The sequence below is a fragment of the Rhinolophus sinicus genome, chromosome 2 (assembly GCF_057876585.1).
Source record: "Rhinolophus sinicus isolate RSI-liver-muscle chromosome 2, RSI-T2T, whole genome shotgun sequence".
Lineage (NCBI taxonomy): Eukaryota > Metazoa > Chordata > Mammalia > Chiroptera > Rhinolophidae > Rhinolophus > Rhinolophus sinicus.
This window is the reverse complement of record NC_142502.1, coordinates 158,369,383-158,391,021: the sequence shown is the minus strand read 5'-3', so window position 1 is coordinate 158,391,021 and position 21,639 is coordinate 158,369,383. Positions and strand designations below refer to the sequence as shown.

Sequence of the window (21,639 nt, the reverse complement as noted above, 5' to 3'; positions counted from 1 at the left end):
TTTGCCTTTACTTCTCCCGGTACCCCTCCCGCATCTCTTTCTAAAGAACAGACTAATTTTGAGATGTTTAAAGTTTCTTTCTTCTTATGCTAGTAAAGAATCTAGATCAAAAAAAGGAAACTTGTCCTGATTATGTTTTCTTCCTTTCCTCCCTCCCTCCTCTCTCTTTCCCTCCTTTTTTCCCTTCCTCCCTCCCTCCCTCCCTTTTTCCCTTCCTTCTTTCCTTCCTTTCATTCATTCATTATAACTGTCACATTATTTGGAAACTTGCAGCTTTCTTCGGGCCTTAAAATTTGGCATAGAAGACAGTAGTGTCCTTTAGTTCATAAAAGGTTGATAAATGTCTTTAAGTAGTTTCAAATAAAAAAGAAAAGGAAAGTATTGTTATAAAAAATCATTTTATTTCAGTCCTTAAAGTCTTTGTATTTCTCGTGACACTAAACTGCCGGGGTTATGAATTGGTTATCCTTTTTAGAAAAAGAAATGGTCCAGATTGCAGTTGCTCACCTACCATTGGTAACTGAATATTCTTTATAAATTATTTGTAGGATCACAATAAGCTCACTGTTAAGCAGTTCCCCAAATTAGAGATTCTGTTTTGGATTAAAGCCAGTGTAGTAGCTTGATCCACTAAATTCCTCAACTGAGAGCTGTTGGTTTTTGTTTGCTTCTAGCTGCCTTTTGTTGTTGAGGGAGATTTATGGGATGGTAATGGCTTGTGCTCTAGGAAGCATGAGCCATAGAGGCAGTGTTTACAGTACTAAAACACACAGAGTTGCTTTGCTTAGTGAAGTTGCTTGATTTACCTAACTGAAGTAGACTCCCTTGAGGGGGGAGATAAAGGCAGGACTAATTTACCCATGATCTCTCCCTAGACATAAAAAATAGCTTTGCTTTTTGCCACTAGCACCAACATAAATCTTCTACTTTGGATCGGTTATATAACATAAGCTACCATTTTTGAGCCACCATTACATACTCAGCTGTACTTACCTTATGTCGTGTTATCCTCTTAAAACCCCTTGTAAAAGAGGGGCAATTTTCCTGTTTTTAGATGGAAAGCCTGAGACTTAGATTTCACACAGCTAGTGAGTGCTTGAGTTTGATTTTAGGGCCCTCTGAAGCTAAAGCACATGTTCTTTGTGTTCCATCCCAGTCTGCCAGTAATACTGGCCAGATAAGAAACATTTCAATGAGTAGTGCATTTGTTAGTATATTACATAAGATACTTTCTCCATAGAAAATGAAGTGTAACTTGTTAGGATTTTATACTTCTCTAGTGTGCAATATCTATATAGTAAAATTTAAATTGTGGCAGTGTTTTATAGACTAAAAAGGAATTTTGAAGCCAAAAAAAAAAATGAGGACTGCGGTCCTGGGCTTTGCCGAGGACTGTACAGATCAGCTGTGCTAGTTTTTAGGTTGTAGATGAGCTGTAGCTTCAATGCCGAGGAGCATTGAAATCCTCATCGTGTTTCCTGGGAAATAACAGAAGGTTAAATGATGAATAGAACTTGCAGTCTGGCAGATATTGTCCATAGGACAATACTGACATTTGTGGCATGAACCACAAGAAATGAAAGGGAGGATTATGTTTAAAGGAAAGAAAAGCTAAAGCTTTACGCTAGATAGTACTGGTAACATTTTTAAAGCCACTGTCTTTTCAGTGTCTCCTGTGAGCCAAAGGCTTTGTAGATAAGGTTTCTAATCCTCATATCCAACCCATGAGGGTAGGTATTGTTAACTTCATTTACCCAGAGACAAATTTAGGCTCAGGAGTGTGAAGGAATATATTCAGGGTCACAGTGTTCTTAGAGGTACAGCTGGAGTTTAACCTGCTCTCTTCCCACCGCCTCCCATTGACTCTCTCATGCTTATCACCTAAGCGAAGCACAGGCGGTGTCTCTACAAGTGATTTGGGTTTAAGAATGGCATTCTGATGGCCTAGAGCGCCCTCATACATGACACGGGAAGTGAGAACTGTGTGAGTAAAATTCGAGAAGTGGAGATGCAAATTTTAGATACTTATTTTTCATTAGAAAAAGAAACAGCCCTTAAATTATCATTTTGGGGAGGTATTAATGCAGAATCTGTTTACCACTATGACTCTTAATTTGCTCTTATGTCCTCTTTTTTCTTCTTTTTTAAAATTGATTATTATATTTTTCTTAATATGCAGAAAGAAATATAGGAACTTCTTAAACTTAATCACTTGAATTAAGCATGTGGTTTCAAAACACATTCTTAACTGACCATGTAGTTAGTTAAAAGTAGTATTCTAGAAAAGAAACAGAACTTAGTCATATATGTAGATCCACTAGTTATAATAATATCAGAACGTTTCTGAGTGGTATACAAGCCTATACAAAGCGTGATGACTTTCATAATAGATAGGCATAGAGTATAAACACCAATACATTCACAGTTGGCCTATGAATCTAGCTTTTTCTCTGGATTCTTTTGGTCAGTATTGTTTCACACATTACAATAAAATGGAATAAGTCAGTAATTTTCTTTTGAGAGTGCATGTGCTACCTTTGTCAAATTTTAATATCAGTTCCATCACTTTTTTTCCTCTGCAGTTTCAAAAAGTTGAAACTTTTCCATTTCTGTTACTGAAAAAATATAGAAATGATGTATTCCTTGAAGTTTTAAAGAGCTTGTTAATCACACTCCTCGGACTAAGAATTGTTAACATACAGTTCCAGAACTGACTCAAGCATAGGTAGAAAACCTGAATAGATTAATAATAATGGAGGAAACTTAAGCCCAGTTTATTATTAATAAGCCCAGTTTATTATTTACATAGACTAAGGAGTGCCCAGATGAAGTTGAAGGCGTAGGGTTTGTAATCCAGGCTAAGAGAACAAGAGAGGATATTAACACTGCACTGAAGACTAGTACTGTGTACCAGTTTCTACATCTATAAAATTGAGAAAACTTTTACTCATATGGTTGTTGGGAGAAGTGAAATGCTTATACCAGTGTCTGGCACGTGGTTAGTGTTCAGTAAGGTAAACAGGCATCACAGCCATCACCGTCATTCTCTTTTTTGAGCTTCCCAGGGGTTTGTCTTATTGCTCACTTCAGATGCTCTTGGATTTATTTATCAATTTAAAAAATACAGCTGCCAGAAGTTTTTCTGTTTTACTAGTCTGATCCCATTTCTGACATAGATAACTAAAAAAGAAAAAAGAAAACACTACTATTCAAAAAATGAGAAAGGAATATAGTCACAGACATGAAGGAGACTTTTTTAATTATAAAAGATTGTGTACAACTTTTTGCTTAAAAGAGAATATATGGAAAGATTTTCACCAGAGTAGTAACAGTGGTCATCTCTGGGTGGTAGGATTTCAGGTGAAGGTTAGACTTTTTTTTTTTTTTTTTTTTTTTGGTATGTTTAAGTAGTGTTTTACTTCTATAATATGTATATGTTTCATTTTTACAAATAATTTGCAGTTTTTTCACTATTACGCTCTAGGGACCATCCATATATCTTTGTTATTATGTACTCAAGATTATCTTCTTAGAGTATTGTTTCCCCAAATTGTTCTATAGAATGAACATTGTTTTAGTAAATGTACTGTGCAAGGTTTTATGATATACCGTATCAGAGGTTGGCAAACTATGGCCCCTAGGCCAAATCTGGCCTGCCACTTGTTTTTGTACAGCCTCTGAGCCAATGGATTTTACATTTGTAAATGGTTGGAAAAAACAATCAGCAGAAGAATGATTTTGTGACAAGTGGAACTTATATGAAATTTAAGTTTCGCTGACCATAAGTAAAATTTTATTGACATATAGTTAGGCTTATTCAGTTACATATTATCTGTGGTTGCATTCAGACTACAATGGCAGAATTCAGTAGTTGTCACAAAGAACCTACCGCCCACCATGCGTAAGATATTTACTTACTATATGGAAGTTTGCTGACCTTTTGTACTACATTAAAGAAAACTGTGTTTTGTTCTTGTTGTTGGTTGTTTTTCTTTTTCAACTTTTCCTGGTTTTAGGGTAACCATCTAGTCTAGAATGTGATTGTCAAGTTAAAGAGTAAGAGCATTTTGATAAATATTGCCAAATTGCTATACAGCAGAAAGTTTGCAAAATATTAATAATGCTATTTTCTAAACAGTCTGTAATTTTCGTTTTTGAATTCCTGTTTTACCTAAGAATTATGAGAACTTTTTATTTTCCTGGTGGTTTTTTGTTTTGTTTTGTTATAATATTTGGTTGCTAAATCCCATTGTGGTCAAAATGTGGCCTGTATAGTTTTTTTTTTTGGCCTGTATAATTTTAAAAATGTTATTATGCAATGTATCATATACAAGAAAGAGTGTACAAAATATAAGTGCAATCTAAAGAATACTTAATAAGTACAAACCATGTACCCATTACCCAGGCTAAGAAATAGAAGCTTTCTGAGTACCTCTTCCTAATTCTGTATTCCTCCCCCAAATAGGTAACCATTTCCTTGCTTTTTATATTTTTTATTATATGTGTATGTATACCTAAACAATGTATTTTTGGATTTGCCTGTCTAAAAGGTAAATGAATTCATAATGAATATTTCATCTGTATCATTTACTTCTCTAAGCATTATGTTTTTGAGATTTGTGTGTACAGATATAAGTAACTATAATTTATCATCCCTGCTGTATCGTAATCCATAATATAAATACACACTAAGGGACTAATGAGACTTCACTTAGATGTTTCAATGACAGTCTCAACTGTAACATTTTCTAAATTGAATTTATTAACTCTCTCCAACCCTTCACTTGCCAAAACTGCTCTGTTGTGTTTCCTGTTTCTGAGATAGCATCTCTCTCCAACTATTTCCCCAAGCCAGAGACTTGGCAGTCGTTTTTGACACCTCCCTCTTCCTCATTCCCCATTAGCCATCAATCATTCATCCTGTAGATTTGATTGGTAAACATTTCAAATCCATCTGTACTATCACCACCCTAGGCCAGCTCTTCCTCAGATCTCTGCGGTGGTCTTCAGTGCAGGGTCAGCATCCTCTCTTGTTCTCTTAGCCTGGATTACAAGCCCCACGTCTTCAACTTCATCTGGGCACTCTTCAGTCTATGTTAACATTAGCCATTATTCGTGCCATGGTCGTTCCTGCTTCAGGACCTCTGCAGATGCCCTTCTTTCTGCATACAGAACACAATCCTAATTCGTTCTTACTCATCCTTTAGCACAAGGTTTTGAAATATCACCTCCTCAGAGAGGTCTTTCTTGCTTACTATCCCGTAAACTAGATCGTGTCTCCCTGTTAACATTAGGACTTTGTATTTGTCTCTCCTGACATTACTATGAATTTTAATTAAATGGTTATTGAGGAAGACCTCTTATCTGATTTAATCAGGATCAGCAGTCTACAAAGTCTAATAAAGCAGGAAATCATAGAAAGGATACACACCTGGAATGTTTTACTCTAAGAATAAGGTTGCATGTTCTCTTGTCAGTCTTTCGATTAAGGGGCCAAGGAAGGTCTTTTCTTTGAAGGCAGGTCCTCTTGTTGCAGTTCCATATTATTTATCCAGCAGAAACCACATCCATAATGTATCATCTAAGGTTTCCCTTTTGGGTTTTTTAAATAGAACACAAATTTAGACTCTTGATGCATTCTGAGTTTAGAATCCTTATAGATCTTTGCAATATGTTTTCTAATTTCTTAAACTATTTTCTTGCCTATACCTAATTCAACAGCATAAGTATCTCACTTTTGTTAAGTATTTCAGAGTCATTCAACTCATTCTTCCCTACGCTCCCATATTTCATTAGTTTAATGAACACTTAATTGAATCACATAATTTCAGTAATAAGTGGCATGAACATATTTGGAAACTAACATAACTAACTCAGAAAAATACAACTCAACCAGTGGGTACAGAAGTATCTGTGTACTAGATCAGTGGGCTCCATGTTTTTGGGCGCACATGTACATCTACTGTGTGAATATATTATGTATATTGTAATAGTTGAACTCTGAGGTTGAATTATATGACCATTTATTACCCACAAAACAGTAATTTTATATGGTTGAACGTAATATTAAATAGCAATATAAAAGATAAATAGGCATCCAGTCGGATAGTCACAATAAAGAGTGTAAACAATAAGAAATAAATAATTTTTTTAAAAACCCAACTGGTTCTTAGGTTATTTAAGGGCCTATAGCTATGATGGCCATGCATCCCTGGATTTCTGGGTCATATTAATACTGAATATTGTATTACCTTTTTCTAAAAATTATTGAAATGCCACCAAAATATCAATCAAACGTTGAATCTCCTAAACTGCCTCTTGTACCTGAATTTGGCACGGAAATACTTTAATCCATGTGTCCCAATTTTTGTTACTGTAACTGAAGGAATTTATACTGGAAGTGTATCTCATGACTAAGTAGTCTAGATAGACTGAACAGTACAGGAGGGAGTTGAGTTGTCACATTCTTCCTGTTTACCCGCTATGGCATGCCATACACTATTTTTTTTTTTTTATGGATTGGCTTTTTTTTTTTTTCATTTATTTCAGGTGTACAAAGCAATGTAATAGACATTTACACCCCTCACAAAGTGATAACTGTCCCCCTGCCCAATCTACTACCCCTCTAACCCATGTGTAATCTTAAAACTTGTTGAATTTAATTCTTCTTCTAGTAAAGTGTGAATTAAGTCCCATTGAAATAAACTCCTAGAAACTACTTCAATTATTTTGTGAAAATTTTGTAATAGTTAACAAATTGGCAGTTAACTATTGACTGTAGTCTTTAATTTTTTATATATGTAAATTTTTCTAGTAATGGAATTTGACCTCTTATTTTCCATAATTCTGATTTATAACTTATCCTGTTAAATAACATTTTTCAACAAAAGCTGCTTAACTTGCAACAGCATTATAAAACTCTTTTAAAATTATGATTGTCCTTGAAGGAAGGAATGAGTTTTTAGAAATTTGTTTTGGATAGTTTAAGGATAACTATGCAGGTGTAGAAATGTGAAAGATTGTAATGGATGTTGAACTTTCATTCTAGAATCAATGTAATTGAAATTTAACACTTAGCCATGTGTAACTTTATATAAAACCATATGTAGAGTTGTAATTTAGGTTTCAAGGGGTTTTAGCTAAATGTATTTCCAAAAATTTAACAAAACAAACAAAAGAACCTCAAAAATGACATTGTAAATATTAAGATAGTTGAAGTGCCTTCCTGATTCTTAGGTGGACTCTTCTATAAATCACTTTCAGAATTTTTTTATTCCCAGTATTATAGCCGCCCACATAGCATTTCCCACATCAAGAAAAATTCCACTTTCTATCCCCATGGGGTGTGGAAGCATAATAGTCTCTCTTTAAATTGGAATATTTTGTCACGACGCAGTCTATCAACTGTATTCAGATTAGAAATAGAGAAATCACTAAATTCCATGCTTTGTCTATAAAAGAGAAGAAACTGCCTTCTGTAACCTGGCAAGTACAAATGTTTTCTGTATGTCCTACTTGTTTATTCAACTTACAAACAACTGTATACGGAGATAAGTGATTTTAAGTTTGCTGGCTTTCTAAAACAATCACTTTTTTCAGGTATAATTTGCTTGTCAAAGAAGTATCTTCAGATAGCTACAAAATTTGTATTATAAACAGAGAAGAGAGACTTCTGTACTTCTTGAATAGTAATATTCTAATGTATACAGTGGTATGGTTTATAATCTTACACACTATAGACCAGGGTCAGCAAACTTTTTCTATAAGGGGCCAGATAGAAACTATTTTAGGGTTTGCAGGCTACATGTGGTCTCTGTCAATGTTCTTTGTGGGTTTGTTTGTTTTTTGTGTTTTAGTATCTTTAAAAATGTAAAAACCATTCTTAGCTAAGATCCATACAGAAACAGGCCACAGACCATATTTGGTCCTTGGGCTATAGTTTGCTGACCCCTGCTCTAGATCAGTATTGTCCAAAAGAAATATTATTTGAACCATATATGTAATTTAAATTTTTTTAGTAACCACGTTGAAAAACTAAAAAGCAAATGAAATTCATTTTAATAATATATTTAACCAATTATATCCAAGCTATTATCATTTCAATATGTGGCACTAGCCACATTTCAGGGCTCAATAACCACATATATTGGACAGCGCGGCTCTAGACCAGAGCTACTCGAAATATGGACCACCAATTGGTGCCGCTGTACAGTTCATTACCAGCCTGTGACAAGTTTAGGTATAGAAATTAAAAGCAAGCATTTGAAATATTTTATAGCAGTTTGACAATTATTTTATGTTTGTTCAACTAATAAGAAAATTGGCACTTGTATTTCACGTCTTTTTTTTTTTACAGTTCATATTTCCAGTAATTTATTCTTATTATATCTTACAAAAGAATCAGTCTGCAAAATTAAAAAGCAACTCGCTCTTTACAATGGATAGTTTAAGAGGCACTGCTCTAGACGATCTCTCCTAAGATTCTGTAGGCCTCTTGTATACAGTGACAAAAATAAAAAGAAGAGACATGGTGATGAGATTGTGGCACCTAGTTTATTTAGTACTATTCACACCCCACAACAGAGCAGTGTTCTTTTACTTGTCTCTTTTGGAGCTACCATTGGAGCCTCACCCAGAGCTTATAAAACATAGCAGTGCTCATGCCCAACCCCAGACCAGTTAAATCAGAATCTCTCGGGAGGGAGCCTGTGTATCATGTAGTTTCCAGGTGATTATATTATGCAGCCAGCATTATTGTGCAGATCCCTCATTCTAGAAAAATTTGCTATTTCTGCAATTGGAAGGAATTACTGATCTGATTGGGCGATATTCTGTATGGTACCATTCATGTCTTTAACAGTGAAAAGAGGACTTTTTAGTTATAATATGTCAATTTGGCATTCTGTCTTTACTCCCTCCTGGAACCCCACTAAAACTAAAGGAATAAAAAAAGATATAAGGCATAAACTCACAAGTAGAAAGCAGGTGAGAGAAGATAGAAGTAGGCCTGATTCGTCAAGTTTTTGGTAGAAGCAGGTAGCCAGAAATTAGGAGAACTGAGAAAGGTGATCTAAGTGCCAACAAACAAGTACATTAAAAAGAAGCAAACCAACTTATACTGCTGGCTCAGAAATTAGAGGAGCCAGTTACTTCAGAAAGTAAGAATGAAGTATGGAGCTGAAAACAGGAATGGTTTCAAGTGTGTATCAGACTCCTTCACCCTGAGCAGCCAGGAGACTATTGTTCTTTTACCTTGGATATAACCAGAGGTTAGAGCTTGGAGAAATTTAAGAGGTTCAGTCATAGCTGGAGTTGGGATATGTTTTATAAATAAGGACACCTTTTGAAAAATCAGGGACTTAAGCGAAAGTCTGAATATTCAGGTTAAGACCCCACCATTTCCTTGCCCTGTTCACAGAACATGGCAGTCAGGTATATATGCCCCAGACAGGCGATTGGAGCGTTTCTCTCTGAGCTACGCAGTCAGGAGACAGGCTTACAGATACTGACTTTTGGGGATTCCCTAATAGAAAACTAACTCATTGCCTCATCACCTTGTAGTGAAGCCAACCAGTTGACAAACAACTCCCCCCCCCCCCCAATTAGACAGAGCTTCTGATTAGCATGTTAGTTAGCGCTGGTGGGTAGCCAGGGATCATCAGACGCTTGTTGAAGCCTCTAAAATAAAATTTAAAAATAATAATAAAAAAGAGACCTAAAGACTTAAGGAAAAAAGGTACTGAGAAGAAACAGATAAAAATATTTGAAATGTTAAAAGAAAAAAAGGAAAACATTTAAAAGTTTTATATCCTTAGACAAATGAGATGTTATATTCAAGAAGTTAAAATAGGATGCTGTTAAAAAGAACATTGGCAGATCTGCAGGAGAACAAGAGGAGGAGAAAATACATCACTTCGGGCCGGCCCTGTGGCTCAGGCGGTTAGAGCTCCATGCTCCTAAATCCGAGGGCTGCCGGTTCGATTCCCACATGGGCCATTGGGCTCTCAACCACAAGGTTGCCATTGGGCTCTCAACCACAAGGTTGCCTGTTTGATTCCTCGAGTCCCACAAAGGATGGTGGGCAGCGCCCCATGCAACTAAGATTGAACACGGCACCTTGAGCTGAGCTGCCACTGAGCTCCCGGATGGCTCAGTTGGTTGGAGCACATCCTCTCAACCACAAGGTTGCTGGTTCGACTCCCACAAGGGATGGTGGGCTGTGCCCTCTGCAACTAGAAAACGGCAACTGGACCTGGAGCTGAGCTGCGCCCTCCACAACTAAGACTGGAAGGACAACTTGAAGCTGAACGGCACCCTCCACAACTAAGATTGAAAGGACAACAACTTGACTTGGAAAAGAAAAAGTCCTGGAAGTACACACTGTTCCCCAATAAAGTCCTGTTCCCCTTCCCCAATAAAATCTTAAAAAAAGAGAGAGCACATTGAGAGAACAAGAAAATGGTCTTGGAAATTAAAACTGTTAATAGGAAAAATTGTAACTGCAATGGAAGTGTTGTAAAGTAATGCCAAAGAAATCTACCAGACAGTAGAAAAGGAAAAGAAATGCAATATTGAAAATAAAATATAATCAAAAGATGGTCTAGTGTCTAATAAAAAGGACTTTCGGGGGAGGGTGGGGAAGGATATTGAAAGGACTTAGGCTAAGGATAAACAGAAGAAGCTGCAATTTTTCATGAAATAAAAACATCACATAAGAAGACTGGGAATTGGTATGATTCTGGACTTTTCAACAGCCACACTAGAAGCTACTAGAACAGTGGAGTAATACCCTCAAAATTCTGAGGGTAAATTATTTCCAACTTAGAAAGTTATCAACGAATAGCAATATGAGCGTGTTATCTAGAAATGAGGAGGAAAATACCAGCAGGAACAGCTTAAAAGAATTTAAAGTAATTTTCCTTGATTCCCTAGGACTCAAGGATGGAAAGGATGTGGCAGGCGGTGCTATTTTTGTTGTTGTTATAAGCTTTGTAGTAATATTTAAACTTTGAAACTATAAATGCATGAATAAAATAAGAAGAAATAAAAGGGTAAAAATAAAGGTGAAAAAAACTTAAAAGTAAAGAAATGAGAAGAAAACTAGGCTAGGAAGGGCTAGGCTATTAGAAGAGTACACCTACAAAGATTTTGGAGTCACCAAGAATTAGTGAGTGACTAGGCAGAAATTAACCCTGTACATATAATCGGACTACGAGTGAAGAACAGAAATCTTAATGTAAAAAAAAAAAAAAGAAGAAGTGATAACAAGACGTGTTAAGTTCAAGTGGGGTAAGCCTCAGAAAAGGGTCAAAACAAAACATTTTTTTAAGGGGAGGAGACAAAATATTCTGATAAAGTTTAATAAGATTTAACAGTTCCATCTAATAGATTTTATTAAAACACATACCACCTACCATGCAAGCTCATATGAACCTAGCAGTATGCTTTTAATAAAGAATAATCTGAAAATATATTTCATGATTTCAGAGACAAAGTCTGTTTTCATTGTCATTAGTCCAAGAGCATTATTAGTCCAAGAGCTCTTTATGTAAGAAACTAAAGGGAAGATTTATCATTCATTTTAAGAAAGTTTATTCTTTATTGTTCTCTTAACCCTAGTCAACTTCTTGAAAATGCAAGTATTTATGGCAAAGAGGATTAGTCAGAATTATGGAAGGGTCAGCTCTAATGACTCTTCACCACTGTAAGAAAACAATGCTCAAATACCTTGCCAATACTGATTCTAAATTGAAGAATAGTACATAATGAGATAATAAATATGAACAAAAAATTCTGGAGAAAAGCAGTATCATACTGATTAAATAGCAAAATAGAAAAAGACATTTTTTAAAAGTTTCTGCTGTCATGTTGTGACAAAACCAGTTGAACTTTAAGTTCAGGGTTTTCCATTTCTTCTAATGTTGACTTCTAGGTTGCTGAATGAGACGGTGTGCCTGTCAGTGTTGTAGTCTTAAAATAATTTATTTGTAGAGTGCCGTAAACTGCTATAGATTTTTTTAAAGGAGCAAGAATAAAGATGCCAAATTTGCATGTTTTTTGTTTTTGTTTTGTTTATTATTACAGTATCGTAACTTTTTTTTATTACTCTAAGCTCTTCTAAGATTAAAAATTGGGAAGCTTAAAGACACCTTTTCATTCAAGCCTAAATATTATATTCTCTTTCTTTCCTCCTGTTTTCCTTTCTACTCAAACTCCTTCAAAATCATGGATAAAATTTGATACATTGTAGGGTGGGGAAGGAAGATAGGGAATTTTTACAAGTCATTAACCTGTAAGCTTTAGGTTGCTAGATCAGTGGAGTAGCAATTGGTAAGTGAAGATTGCTACTTAAAGGTTTTTGAACTAATTTTAATGTGTTACACAAATGTGGGCCTGATTATAACGTTTGAGAAGTTGAATACAGATATGTTTCAACAATACAAAATATATTTTCCCTTTTAATACATGAGGCAGTATCTAAATTATTCGGAGTAAGAAGACAATCAATGTCATGATGAAATTAGGTTGATACATGGCAAAAATAACCAGTTTCCTTGAGAGGGTTTATTGCCTTTCCCCTGAGTTCTGAGTGTTCTATCTGACAGGAAATGAGAAGTGAGGACTGGCTTGCATAATGGTGCAGTGCCACAAAAGGGCCTGGTGACCTGAACGACTACCAGACAGAATGTTTGCCTTTGCCTTGTCACTTTAGTGCGGCAGTATAAGGTGAATTTTTTAAATTTTTATTAAATTTATTGGGGTGACATTGGTTAATAAGATTATATAGTTTCAAGTGTACAGTTCTATAATACATCATCTATATATTGCACTGTGTGTTCAACACCCAGAGTCACTTCTCTTTCCATCACCACATATTTGACCCCCTTTACATTTTTATACCATCCCACCTCCCCCCTTCCCTTCTGGTAACCACTAGACTGCTGTCTCTGACTGAGTTTTTATTTATTTGTATTCATTTGTTGCTTTCAGTTTTGTAGCCCACATATGAGTGAAATCATATGTTTCTCGACTTTTTCTGTCCGACTTATTTCACTTAGCATGATAATCTTGTTGCAATGATAATCCTCATTGTCGCAAATGGCAGTATTTCATCTGTTCTTATGGCCGAGTAGTATTCTGTTGTCTATAGTACCACATCTTCTTTATCCAATCATCTATCGAAGGACACTTTGGTTGTTTCCATGTCTTGGCCACCATGAATAATGCTGCAGTGAACATAGCGATACAAATATCTTTATGAATAAATGTTTTCATATTTTGGGAGTAGTTACCCAGAAGAGAGATTGCTGGGTCATATGGTAATTGTATTCTTAATATTTTGAGGAACCTTCATACTGTTTTCCATAGTGGCTGTACCAGTTTACATTCCCACCAGTAATGTATGAGGGTTCTTTTTTCTCCACAACCTCTCCAATACTTGTTACTTCTCTTATTGACAATAGCCATTCTAACAGGTGCGAGGTGGTATCTCATGTGGTTTTTATTTGCATTTCCCTAATAGCTAGTGAAGTTGAGCATTCTTTCATATATCTGTTGGCCGTTCATACGTCTTCTTGGGAGAAGTGTCTGTTCAGGTCCTCTGCCTATTTTTAATTGGCATGTTTGTTTTTTTGTTGTTGAGTTGTACAAATTCTTTAGCTTGGATAATAGCCCCTTATTAGAGGCGTTGTTTGCAAATATCTTCTCCCATTCGGTTGGTTGCCTCTTTTTTTATTGATGGTTTCTTTTGCTGTGCAGAAGCTTTTTAGTTTGATATAGTCCCATGCATTTAATTTTTGCTGTTACTTCCCTTGCCTTTGAGGTCAAATTCATAAAATCCCCTCTGAACCCAAAGTCCATTAGTTTAATACATATGCTTTCTTCTATGCAGTTTATTGTTTCAGGTCTTATGTTTAGGTCTTTGATCCATTTTGAGTTAATTTTGGTATGTGGTGACAGGTAGTAGTCTAGTTTCATTCTTTTGCAGATGGCTTTCCAATTTTCTCAGCACCATTTATTGAAGAGGCTTATTTTTCTCTGTTGTATGTTTTTGACTCCTGTGTCAAAAATTACTTGCCCATATATATATGGGTTTATTTCTGGGTTCTCAGTTTTATTCCATTGGTCTGTGTGTCATTTTTTTCCTGCCAATACCATGCTGTTTTGATTGTTGTCACTTGGTAGTATAAATTGAAATCAGGGGGTGTGATACCTCTGGCCTTGTTCTTTTTTCTCAAGATTGCTTTGACTACTTCCGATCTTTTGTGATTCCACACAAATCTGATGATTTTTGTTGTTGTTCCATTCCTTTAAAAAATGCCATTGGGATTTTGATGGGGATTGCATTGAATCTGTATATTGCTTTGGGTAATACGGCCATTTTAACTATGTTGATTCTTCCAATCCATGAACACGGAATATCTTTCCATTTCTTTGTGTCTTCTTCAGTTTCTTTTAAAAATGTCTGATAATTTTCACTGTATAGGTCCTTCACATTCTTTAAGTTTATTCCTAGGTATTTTATTCTTTTTGTTGCAATTGCAAAAGCAATTTCTTTTTCTGAAATGTCATTGTTACATAGGAACACTGGATTTTTGTGCATTGATTTTGCATCCTGCAGCTTTACAGTATTTGTTTGTTGTTTATATTAGTTTTTTGGTGGCGTCTTTAGGATTTTCTATATAAAGAACCATGTGATGTGCAAAAAATGACAATTTGACTTCTTCGTTCCCAATCTGGATGCCTTTTAGTAAGGTGAATTCTTGGCCAGTATCACTGAAATTTCCATTGAGAAAGGGGGTGAGTGCTGCCTTTTCTGTCTTCACACACCACTTTAACTTATTTTTCTCCTTTCTCTGTTTTGTCTTTAGATCATATAATCAATGGATAAAGTAGGGAAAATGTGGAATAACTTCAAATACAGATGTCAGAATCTCTTCAGTCATGAGGCAGGAAGCCGTAGTGAAAATGTGGATGTGAACTCCAACAGATGTTTGTCTGTCAAAGAGAAAAACATCAGCATAGGAGACTCAGCTCCTCAACAACAAAGCAGCCCCTTAAGAGAAAATGTTGCCTTACAACTGGGATTAAGCCCTTCAAAGAATTCTTCAAGGAGAAACCAAAACTGTGCCACTGAAATTCCTCAGATTGTTGAAATAAGCATTGAAAAGGATAATGACTCATGTGTCACCCCAGGAACAAGACTTGCGAGAAGAGATTCCTACTCTCGACATGCTCCATGGGGTGGGAAGAAGAAACATTCCTGTTCTACAAAGACACAAAGTTCATTGGATACTGATAAAAAGTTTGGTAGAACTCGAAGTGGACTTCAAAGGAGAGAGAGGCGATACGGCGTAAGCTCCGTACACGATATGGACAGCATTTCCAGCAGAACTGTAGGAAGTCGCTCTCTGAGGCAGCGGTTGCAGGATACCGTGGGCTTGTGTTTTCCCGTGAGAACTTACAACAAGCAGTCGAAGCCTCTCTTTTCTAATAAAAGGAAAATACACCTTTCTGAATTAATGCTTGAGAAATGCCCTTTTCCTGCTGGCTCAGATTTAGCCCAAAAATGGCATTTGATTAAACAGCATACAGCCCCTGTGAGCCCACATTCAACATTTTTTGATACGTTTGACCCGTCCTTGGTTTCTACAGAAGATGAAGAAGATCGGCTCAGAGAGCGAAGGCGGCTTAGTATTGAAGAAGGGGTTGACCCCCCTCCCAATGCACAAATCCATACATTTGAAGCCACTGCACAGGTTAATCCATTATATAAACTGGGACCAAAGTTAGCTCCTGGAATGACTGAAGTAAGTGGGGACAGTTGTGCAATTCCACAAGCTCAGTGTGACTCTGAAGAGGACACGACCACCCTGTGTTTGCAGTCACGCAGGCAGAAACAACGTCAGGTGTCTGGAGACAGCCATGCCCACGTTAGCAGACAGGGAGCGTGGAAAGTCCACACACAGATTGATTACATACACTGCCTCGTGCCCGATTTGCTTCAGATTACAGGTAATCCCTGTTACTGGGGCGTGATGGACCGTTATGAAGCAGAAGCCCTTCTTGAAGGGAAACCTGAAGGCACGTTTTTGCTCAGGGACTCTGCACAAGAGGACTACCTCTTCTCTGTGAGCTTCCGTCGCTACAACAGATCCCTGCATGCCCGAATTGAACAGTGGAATCACAACTTTAGTTTTGATGCTCATGACCCGTGTGTATTTCACTCCTCCACTGTAACAGGACTTTTGGAACATTATAAAGATCCCAGTTCTTGCATGTTCTTTGAACCATTGCTTACTATCTCACTAAATCGGACTTTCCCTTTTAGCCTGCAGTATATCTGCCGGGCAGTGATCTGCAGATGCACTACATACGATGGAATTGATGGGCTTCCTTTACCATCAATGTTACAGGATTTTTTAAAAGAGTATCATTATAAACAAAAAGTTAGAGTTCGCTGGTTAGAACGAGAACCAGTTAAGGCAAAGTAACTGGTCCCCAAATGGCTTTAACTAGCTCTGCTTTTATGTGCATCAGACAGTCCCCCGTAGCAAGCACACATATCAGTGTTAGGTTTTTCTCAGTACAGTATGTAAGCTTAGTGTTAGTATCTGTCAGATGCGATCTGCTGTTACGTACTCAGAAAAACGTGGTGCCTATTGAGACAACAGAGAATAGAACTACAGGTGTTCAGTAAGGCTACAAAAACGTTTTGCCGACTTAGCTAACCATTTGGTTTTTAATGGCTGTAGTAATTGAGTGAGCAACTCTGGGGCATTTGCTATGAAGAATTCTATTTCTTACTGAAGAACAAATTGCTAATATTGGATGAGGATTTCAACAATGCGACTAATGTTTAAAGTTGTTATTTTTTCTAAGAATTTTTCTATAACCTTCCAAAAAGTAGTGATGTTTGTAGTTATTATAAATCAAGCTTTGGAAGTCCAAAAAATAAAGACTGCCTTCCTTTTAGAATTAAAAAAAAAATGCAATTTTCTGGCCATAAGGGCATAGTGCAGTTCACTTAAGTGTTGATATAGTTTATAGTCAGTCTCCTTTTCTCTTTTGCAAAAGGTACTGTTAAGTAAACCAGGTTTTCTAAATAGTAGTTTTAAAATTTCAGACTTATAAAGTTGGTAGGAGAATTTTATTTAAAGGCCTTGGGTATTAATTTTTTTTTTATGAGTGCTTTAACTTAAAACACATTGGAAATAGCTGCTGCAGTATAGTCCCATCTGTGATTTTTTTAAAGTTGATATGTGCAGTCTAATTGTTGATTGATTAATGTTGGATCTTTTCCTATGCCCGTGATGAGTTTGTGAACCATGGAAAACAATGAGACTAGATGCCCAAACAAGTCAGATAATAATAACTACAGTGGTTGCTGATATTGAGATTATTGTTAAACTGTAATAATTTGGATGGCAGTACTTATCTTTGTTGTAAACTCATAGCTGAATTGCTTAAGTACAATTTATAGAATTTCAGTGCAATTTTTAATGGAAAATCTGAAACCTAAATTGCAGATTTAAAGGTACTGTACAACCATTGTGTCTGTAAATAACTTTACTTAGCACCTTTTTGTCACTTAGAATAGTATGCAATACTACTTGAGTGAGCTATTTTGGAAGTAATACCAAGTTCTAGTGTTTGCTTCTTAGTATTGAACTGAATTTACAGTTCTGTCCTAGACATTTTGCACTAAAGTAGTCGAATCCATTCTTGTGTCTTTTTGTCAATGTGCTCTGTACCATTGGTGAGTGCTCCTGAGTTTCCTTACCTGCTGCTACAGAAAGTTATTTTACATCCTGATGGCTATTGCCAAGGCTACAGAAAAGAAAAGCTATATTTGTATGCAACACTAACCCTTTGACTGCTAATGTATGTTTCTGCTTGCCGTGCCTTGTTATGGCTGCTTTTTGTGCTAATAAAGTATGTTTGGTGTTCTCCTTGTATATCTGCTGTTTTATACATTTGCAACAATTTCTCTTGTAAATGGAATGGTTTGGGGTTTTTAAATAAGCATTACCTGACAACCTACTATAGTCAATACAAAATTACTGTACAGCCTAATATTGACTTATTCTGAGTAAGCTAACTAAATTTAATGCTATACATCTTTCCAATCATATATACTGTGAAACAATATAGTTACTGCAAATTACTGTACAGTTTAGATTATAACAAAATGAACAGAGAAATATTGACTAGACCTATTGATTTCTCTGCTTAGAAGTGAAAAATTGAAAGTATCAATGACATGTCATTGTAAATGAGTATGTATAGCTTCCCACTGTACTAGAAACAGGTTAAAGGAAGTCTTGTAAACTAACACATCAGTACCATTTATTGGTTTGGGGACCATTTTAATTAATATTAAATGCCCAAAATGTAGAACTTTAACCAAAGATTTGTCCATTTTAAAGCAAAATGGGGCTTGAAGGGACTTAAAATTCCTGTTATTTCTAGTAGAAGTCCCTGAAAAACATATACCAAAGTGTTTGAGAACTTTATCCAAACCTACTTTAAAGCATTATGTGCAATTATGTTGTTAATGACATAATTATATTGCATAATTGTTGAGTTCGTTTTCTTGAGCTTATAATGTACCTGGAAAATAAACCTCTTGGTAAAAGAAAAAGTTCATGTTGCTTTTTGGAGAAGAACTGTACATGCAAGCAAGATCTTGTTTTAAAGAGGTAACTTGAAACTCCAAGAAAGCACTTAATATTTTATATGCTTGTAGCAAATTGATGTTCTAACTGTAGTTTTATAGAAAGTATTAATGCTTTTATGTATTTCAGAACTTTCATATGTTAAATGGAAATTGTTTTAAATGTGTAAATATTTGAGTTTATGTAAGCATGTATACACTGTGCTAAAAGTCACTTATGTTTCAGTTTGTGTGTAATATTAATATGCAACTTTTGGGTTAAAATTTTTTCTTACAAAATTAGTGGCTTACATTTTAAAAAAGAAAAACCACCAGCATGAAATTGCACCTAAGTCTATATTCACTGTGTCTTTTTCTGAATCCCATTGTAGTCTGTCAACTAAATTTGTGTTTTCATGGTCTTTTTGAAGTGCATTTTAATACAAACCAGGAAACTCTTTAGAAGTTTGGACACATCTTCATAGTGAAGTAATTAATCCAGAGACAGGTTGCTCTGATTTACATTCATTCTCATTCTTTCACTCATTCATTCCCTCTGTGTACATACATGTGTACACACACACACACACACTCGCGCGCGCACGCGCACATATACATTTATGGTGTTAATACTACTTTGACAGTAATATTACCATCTGATTTTAAATCATTTAGAGGCCTTATTCTGTATACTCATATATAGACTATCCTTGTACCATTCAAATTTGATTATCTGCACCTAAAGTTTAGTCTTGCTACTATTAGTCTTGTTTGTACAATCACTATAAAAAGAAAGCATTCATCAGTATTTTCTTTTCTGGCTAAACACAGTAAAAATTTTTTGAAAAACAGCTTGGTTTAAATACAGTTATTAAGAATCATAACTAAATTTATTTTCTTAGGCAAAAATTTAGCCCCGATAATCATACCTCACAAACTGATCTGTTCCCTATGGTCTATTAGAAGATTTATATGAGATTTTAGAAGATTTATATGAGATTTTAACGGCTTGAATCATATAAGTTGATACTTCTGAGCTTCATTTTGACAAAATTCAATGTTTATGACCCTTTTAATTTGACATTTTGATCTTGTTGCTATTCATTTTCACCCCAAGCTTCCTTTGCTCCCTGGCACTAAACACTAGTTTGGTAAGTTTTATGGAGCTTGGTCTTAGATCTCCTATTTTTGTTGCAAAGAAAGCTATAAAATTGCTTTTTGATGGAGGGAAAGAGGCTGTGAGTCAGGACTCTCCTAGGAAAGATGCAGACACTATAGCCATCCCTGAGAGTGTTATCACAGAGCAAATCACACCACTTCACTCGCTTGTGCTGTACCTCAACGCAGTTTCACCTAGATGAAATTACATAAAAATGCACACAAAGGGCTGACTTAAAGGTGAGAAAAGTTTCCAAAGGGAACAATACTTCTTGGTGTGTATGCATAAAAACTATTTATCAGTGAGGCTCAGGTTTTGTTTCATATTTTTGTTTCACATTTTTGCAACAGTCGATACAGAACATAGACTTTCTAAATGGTGTCTTCTAAGAAGGTTTGGGGTGGGATTTTTGTGGGAGGAGGTTTGGTTGTTTTGGGGGTTAGGTGGAGGGCTTGCCATTGCAAAGTGTGGATCAATTGGAACAACTTTATATGCTCAGGAAGCTTGGTTGAATATTTAGACTTCAGCCATTCATTCAACAAATACTCTTTGAAGACACGTACCATTTTAAGTGATGGGTGTGCCTTGGGGCATAAGACAAAGATACAGGGTCCCTGGGGAATAGTGACCTTGAGTGGTGGGAAGAGAAGATAATCACCAAGATCAAAGAAAAGAGCATTTTGATGAAAGGAACAATAAAACTAAATGTCTCAAAGCAAGAACGAGAAAGAATACGCCACTAAAATGAATCCAGTGAGCGTGGTGGGAAATGGTAGATTCTGAGGTTATAGAGCTTGGTGAGGGCCTAACCACTTAAGGCTATGAGCCCATAGTAAGGAATTTAGATTTTATTCTGAATGTGTTGGTAAGCATTGGAGGGTTTTAGGTAGGGGAGTGACATATTCCCTATGGAGAACAAGCTATTGTGGGGCAAAATAAGGGAAACTGCCCTAGTCATCTAGGTGAGAGAAGCTTGGAGCCTCATCTGGGGTGGTAGTTGTAGGAAGAAATCAGATTCAGGATGTCTTTTGGTGGTAAAGTTGACAGGATTTGGTGGTGAATTAAATGTGAAGAAAACACAAAAGAAATCAAACATGACCCCAGTTTTTGATCTGAGCAAGGAGGGTGATGCCATTAGCTGAGATTTCAGAAAACCAGGGGAGGAGCAAACTTGGTGTAAATTGAATCCTGCCTTGGATATGTTGAGTTTTGAGATTCGTATTAATTATCCCAATGGAGACATTGACTAGGCAATTGAATGTATAAACGTAAAGGTAAGGGGGAAAAATAAATATGGCGAGTCACTATATGGATAGTATTTAAAACCATAAGACAGGATGGCAACAGCTAGGGATTTTGCATGCAGTTATTTCTTTGGGGAAAATAATTATGGCAACATTTATCTTAGTTTGTCCATTCAAGATTCTGTGCCTTTTTTTTTATAAAGCCAACTAATTTTAATAAGAAATTTACCTTTCAAAAAGTTTTTAAATACTGGAATCAAACCTTGCACTCAATTTTAAAACTTTATTCATGTGAAATTTGGTTGTCATGCTCTCCATGTCAAGTTTACTTGTGTATTTTTTTTTTTTTTTGGTAAAAATTTTTATAGAGAAATGCAAGTTCATTAGGGAATATTTAGAAAGTACTGAAAATTATAAAGAATCAGTACTAAAATAAAAAGTCCATATTATCATTTTCTCAACCATGGCCAACTCCCAACTCCCCTTCCCAACTCCCGTTTTGTAATCTTCCAGGGGTAACTGCTATTAACATTTATTCCCTTCCACTATTTTTAACACTTAAAAGATCAAAGTTTATAAAA

General features: G+C 35.9%; 1 protein-coding gene across 4 annotated transcripts in view; it reads left to right on the top strand.

Moving 5' to 3' along the window:
* Window positions 1-19,506, top strand: part of SOCS5 (suppressor of cytokine signaling 5) — a 61,889-nt gene extending 42,383 nt beyond the window's left edge. For all 4 annotated transcript variants that reach the window (XM_019748636.3, XM_019748639.3, XM_019748635.3 and 1 more), the window contains one exon: window positions 14,871-19,506. In XM_019748636.3, coding sequence (XP_019604195.1) covers window positions 14,883-16,493 — 1,611 coding nt within the window. In that variant the 5' untranslated portion in view covers window positions 14,871-14,882 and the 3' untranslated portion in view covers window positions 16,494-19,506. The remainder of the gene's footprint in view (window positions 1-14,870) is intronic.
* Window positions 19,507-21,639: the final 2,133 nt, after the last annotated feature.